The 6000-nt window shown below is 38.4% G+C and overlaps 1 protein-coding gene across 1 annotated transcript in view; it reads right to left on the bottom strand.

The window, feature by feature from the left end:
• Positions 1 to 2696: 2696 nt before the first annotated feature.
• The window catches only part of hspa4l (heat shock protein 4 like), a 75994-nt gene continuing 72690 nt past the window's right edge, over positions 2697 to 6000 (bottom strand). The window contains exon 19 of the mRNA XM_067993524.1: positions 2697 to 4229. Within this exon, the coding sequence (XP_067849625.1) occupies positions 4017 to 4229 (213 nt within the window). The 3' untranslated portion in view covers positions 2697 to 4016. The remainder of the gene's footprint in view (positions 4230 to 6000) is intronic.

Here is a 6000-nt window from a genome sequence, read left to right as displayed (position 1 = left end):
TGCTAATTAAAGCTAACACCTAATTAAGAAATCTCCCCGAGGAGCTATGGCAACTACATTGTCTGTTTAACTAAACTCGCCCATCCCCACTGGGCATACTGAATGAAGATTCTTCTAACATTAAAAAAAGTGCAAATAGCTCAAATATGCTCAACTTTAATTCACTGTCTGAAAACTAATGTGGATAAGCGTTTTAATGGCAAATCCATGTTCAGCATCTACAGTGTTTTTAAATCAAGTTATAAAAGCATTCTGGAACTCTTGGCATCAATACCTATTCAAATCCAAACCTGACTATATCAAACACAACCTAAATTAAATCAAAAATCTCAATGTTAGACTTCAAATGGCACATACATCAAATCCACTCAGTAAAATTTTGCTTTTGTCCAAATTGAGATTTCAAATGTGTATTTTAAAAATACATGTTTAAATATCCATGCAACTCCCAGCAAGAGTTTTTGCATGTTTTTTTGTATATAATTTTTGAAGGCATCTCTGTTCTCACAGCAAGAAAATGATCTAACATGCGCCCAGGCCTCTGCTACAGTCATCACCATTTATCCCAGCAGCCACCTATAATCAGGCAAATATTTTAGGCTGCTCGCACCTTTTTAAAAGTGCGCTGCGTAGTTCAGAGTCCTTCAGCTTTCCCACAGGTGTAACTGACCAGATGGCTGTGTATTTCAGCTCCGTTCAGCTCTCCAACACCACAGGTGAAACTCTCCTGTTTGGATCATAATTGGGGCATTTAGACAGAAAAGGCAGTGCAGAGACAAAGGCTGACTATTCCTTCACTGCTTTAAAAAAAAATCTGGTTTACACAAGCCATCACATATAGCAGGCAAATTTCATTGACACCCATATGCCTGATATAAGTGTGTGTGTGTGGGGGGGGGGGTGAAAACAGAGACTCGCTATTACTGACTTGTGGCCATCAATAGGAAACATGCAAGAGCAGCTCTTCCTTGTGGAGTGCAACTCATGGGAATCGATTAGTTTTGCCACCCCTGTGGTACTGCCCTAATCAGGTTGCATTACCTCCCCTTGCATAAATGGCCTTAGCACCAGAGATTTAACAGATTTTACTCCTACTCTGTTTTAAAAAAAAAATCACACCCAAGTCCAAATCCTCTTGAGCTTCTACTATTTTAGGTCCTACTGTTCCACCCACCATTTCCCAGTGTGTCAGTTCCTAACCTAGTCCTTTGGTGATTGAGGTTATCCCATCTTCATTCATTTTTCCTCAACACTTCTAGTTAACAAAAATCACCAGCAAGAAGCAACATACCACAAATAAATTTCCACAACACCCACTTATACCTTTTTAATGTTAGTACTTTAAAGTTCTCCCTTGTTAGACCTGTGAAATACAAGAGAAGCTAATGGGTTTGTACCAGTTCCTTTCTTGGCTCTGCATTTTATACCAGCAAAATATGTAGAACATTCCTTTTTAAAAAAGGAGAATTTGGGTAATTTTCCACCATTATTTATGCATGACCTACAACACTGATGGTCTCTAGAGCTAGCCAGACTACCAGGCATGATATTTTATTTTCCCTGCCCACAGCCCTGCTTTGAGATGTTCCCCCCCCCCCCCCAATCACTTCAGATCAGACTGGAAAGTGAGGCAAGAAAACATTTAATTTTTTAAAAAACATATCCTTTATAGATTAAAACTTCTAGCTGAGTTTTAGTGCATATCATCCAAACAACAGTGTAAGTTTGGAAAAAATACCATGGTTAAATAGGAGAGATTGAACCAAAAATTCTCAGCCCTCACTACAATTACATGGATCTAATATGACTAATGCACCAAGCACTACTTTGCTGTGGTGTACATATTGAAATCCTTAAGTATTTACTGTATATTTTCTACTTTATCCCTTGTCTGTTAGTAGAAGGGGTCAGGATCTGGTTTGTGGCTATCCACCCCAGAATGCTGCTCCTTCACTACTTTACAGAACGTATGCTTCCTTGGTTCTCACTTCTACCCCTCCTGCAGTAGAGTCCAGCAGCTTTAGTGATTGAACATGTAGGGAGGAAAGGGAGGAAAAACGTTTAAACTATAAACCAAAATTATCTAGTGAAATTTCACTGTACAAGTACCAAATGGATTAAGTTGAACTTGTTTACTATGAGTAAATCATATGTTGATCAGATACAGAAACGAAAAGCTGGTCAAATAACTTTTTCCTCTAACAAACACTAAGTTTGTGTATAGTGTTTGTCTAGCACTTTTGCATTACAGACCAATAACACAGAAGTGCTGGACAAGAATGTGAAAATGCTGCAGACATACTCTATTGCATCCATCTTGCACTTTTACTATGTCTGTGATCATTTCAGAAAATATAGCTGTTCATTGCTTGCAAGATTAAATTAATGGGTTACATCTGCACACAAGCCCAATACAACTTGCATAGAATCAGCATGAACCCAATTGAACTAATTGATTGAAATGAACCACAAGGCTTTTGAGTTTTCAAAATAGATGTGCTTATACGAAACTAAAAACAAGCAAGCATTCTGCACATTTCTAAAATGAGATTATTATTCCATAGTATTCTGGGGACCCATTTAAAACTAGATTAAGTTAACTCTCAAGACAACAGCTGCATTCCTACTTAGTTGTCGAAGCTTGGATGCCACATCTATCTGTGCTCACTTCACAAAACAAGACCAACACAATTCAGTACATCGTTCTAAATCTTTAATACTCCATAGGTATTTCATTTTCATACCTGCTGAACTGAATTGTGGAATCTGAGGAATTCGTTTGGAGTGCTGTGGTTCCCGTCTTGGACACTGTCCATTAACATTACTTAATTATGCAGCCAGCCACATACACAGGATTAGCAAAACCAATCAATGCTTACCACATAGAATGGGCCTCACCTAGGATTTACATTCATGGGTAAATATTTGAACAGAACAATTACATTCCAGCAGAAGTGCTAAAGTATGACACAAACCTCAAAGCACAACCAATTTGCCGATAGTATCAAGCTTGTTAATAGATCAGGTCAATGTTTTCAGTCTGTTTGAAATTAACATCTACCAGTAAATTTCAAGGAGCAAAATATAATGTACAAAAGGTAACTTGTAAGCATCAACCCATGTCCTGAGCACAAGCAGCTTTTTTTTGTATCGTCTCTGCAGTTAATATACACATTTTACAACAGCATCATTTGAAAGAATGTTTGACCTCAATATCATCCTGCCTTTATCATTTGATAACCATTTGTTTGACAGAAGGTAAGGCTTTATACTAATCATCATTTAAAATGCTCCTGTTAATCTGCAATGTGATTTTCTGCCCATTTTAAACAGTATTGCTAACATCAGCTGGATATGACTCAGCTACATGTATCTTTCTTTACTACAGCTCAATATTTTATAGTTTTCAGGGGTGGGGGGGTATGGTTGTCCCAGTAGCTCTTCAGAAACACACTGACTTGTACATGAATATGTCGACTGGAGGATATAAAATAAAATTCAGACAGGATGATTGGTTGTATATTTACCTACATGTTGGATGGGGTGAGGTTATTAAATGAAACAATTCAAGTCATAGACCCATTTCAAAGTCCATTAGTGTTTTTGTAATATAAAAGAGCTATGGTCAAACACTACAACTGTCTTGGCTATATTTTTATTTTTAAACACTGTGCACATGACCTTGCATAAGAAGACAGCCAATTCAAAGAGGAAATAATTTAAGGCATGAAGTGGAGGGTCGCAGAAGAGCCAGTGACTGTTCAAGTGCTTGTAAATTGGATACAAAAACACCCTCCCCAGAAAGATTATAGAATATAGATCTGCAGCCAACAGCACCATTACATTTAAATCAATCTTGTAGGGTTCTTGTTTCCACATTTTAATACTAATGACACAACTAGGTACATTTGAGAATAACTGAATATGTGCCATGTAAGCTAGACATACAACAGAAACTGTAGTGTCAGAGACGATGGACACAAAAGGACTTTAATATAAAAGGAAAGAGGCTGTATTTAATCCACTTCCATTTCTGTGGCCTGGTTTTCTGCTGGCTTTTGCTGCTTGGTTTGTTTGGTATTGTCGCCAGCTGCAGCATTAGATTCAGACTTTGGATCAGTCCCACTTTCCCCATTAAATGGTCCATTGGCTTTCTCCTCCTTTTCTGGAAGTGGCTCCACTTTGGGCTTTGGTTGGTTAATGATAGGGTCACAAGTTGTCTCCAGTTCCTGGATGAATGATTAAATTGGGAATTTAAAAACAATTAAAACCCCTCAATCCAGTTACTGGACAAGTTACAATTAACTGCTCCTCAAAGTGCTCATTGTAATATTCTGTGCCTAGCTGGAACTCTTGTAATGATTTTTTTTTTAAAAATCAGAATTCATGGATTTCTATGCCTTTTTGAAGAAAATTTTGTAAATCAGGCCTCAAATTAACCATAGAATGATATAGCACAGAACATGGTCATTCAGCCCAAAGTGCCTGTGCTGGCTCTTCAAAAGCTATTCAGTTAGTCCCATTCCCATGCTCTTTCCCCATAGCCCTGCAAAATTTTACCCTAAGTATTTAACCAATTCTCTTTTGAAAGTTATCATTGAATCTGCTTCCATCACCCTTTCAGGTAGTGCATTCCAGATTATAACTCGCTGCACAAAAAAAATTCTCCTAGTCTCACCTCTGGTTCTTTTGCCAATTACCTTAAATATGTGTCCACTAATTACCAACCCTTCTGTCACTGGAAACAGTTTCTCCTTATTTACTCTATCAAAACCTTTCATGATTTTGAGCACCTCTATTAAATCTCCCCTTAACCTTCTCTGCTCTAAAAGGAAAACCACCCCAGCTTTTCTAGTCTCTCCACGTAACTGAGGTCCCACATCCCTGAAATTCTCCTCTGCACCTTCTCCAAGGCCTTAACCTCCTTCCTAAAAAAAGTGTGGTGCCTAGAATAGGACAATACTCCTGCTGGGGCCTAACTAGTGATTTATATACGTTACAGCATAATATCCTTGCTTTTGTACTCTATGCCTCGGTTTATAAAGCCAAGGATCCTGTATACTTTAACAGCCTTCTCAACTTGTCCTGCCACCTTCAAAGATTTGTGTACATACACCCTTGGGTGTCTCTGTTCCTGCTCCCCCTTTAAAATTGTACCATTTCATTTATATTGACTCCTCATTCTTCCTACCAAAATGAATCACTTCACACTTCTCTGCATTAAATTTCATCTGCCTTGTGTCTGCCCATTTCACCAGTTTGTCTTCGTCCTCCTGAGGTCCATCACTATCCCCCTCGCTGTTTACTACATTTCCGAGTTTTGTGTCATCTGGAAACTTTGAAATGATGCCCTGTACACCCAAGTCCAGGTCATTAATATATAATCAAAAAGAGAGCGGTTCTAATACCGACCCCTGGGGGATACCATTACATATTTTGCTCCAGTCTGAAAAACAACTGTTCACCACAATTCTCTGCTTTTTGTTGCTTAGCCAATTTCATATGCACATTCCCATTGCCTCTTTAATCCCATGGGCTTCAATTTTGCCTACAAGTCTATTATATGGTAATTCAATAAACGTCTTTAAAAAAATCCATATACACAACAACCTTCATCAACCCTCTCCATTACTTCTTCAAAGAACTTAATCCAGTTAGTCAAATACAATTTGCCTTTAACAAATCTGTGCTGGCTGTCATTTATTAACCTATATTTTAATTTTGTCTGATTATTGTCTCAAAGTTTCCCCACCAGCGTTAGGCTGACTGGCCTGTAGTTGGGTTTATCCCGCTCCCCTTTTTTGAACAGGGGTGTATAACATTTTCAGTCCTCTGGCACCATTCCCATAACAAAGGAGGATTGGAAGATTGTGGGCCAACCGTTCGCTATCTCCACCTTTACTTCCCTCAGCAATCTAGGATGCATCCTATCCCATCTGGATCAGGTGACTTTTTTTTTTTACTTTGAGGGCTGCCAACCTTTTAAGTACCTCTATTTTT

This window comes from Heptranchias perlo, chromosome 1, assembly GCF_035084215.1.
Source record: "Heptranchias perlo isolate sHepPer1 chromosome 1, sHepPer1.hap1, whole genome shotgun sequence".
Lineage (NCBI taxonomy): Eukaryota > Metazoa > Chordata > Chondrichthyes > Hexanchiformes > Hexanchidae > Heptranchias > Heptranchias perlo.
The sequence above is the reverse complement of the archived record's forward strand: the minus strand, read 5'-3'. Positions and strand labels throughout refer to the sequence as shown.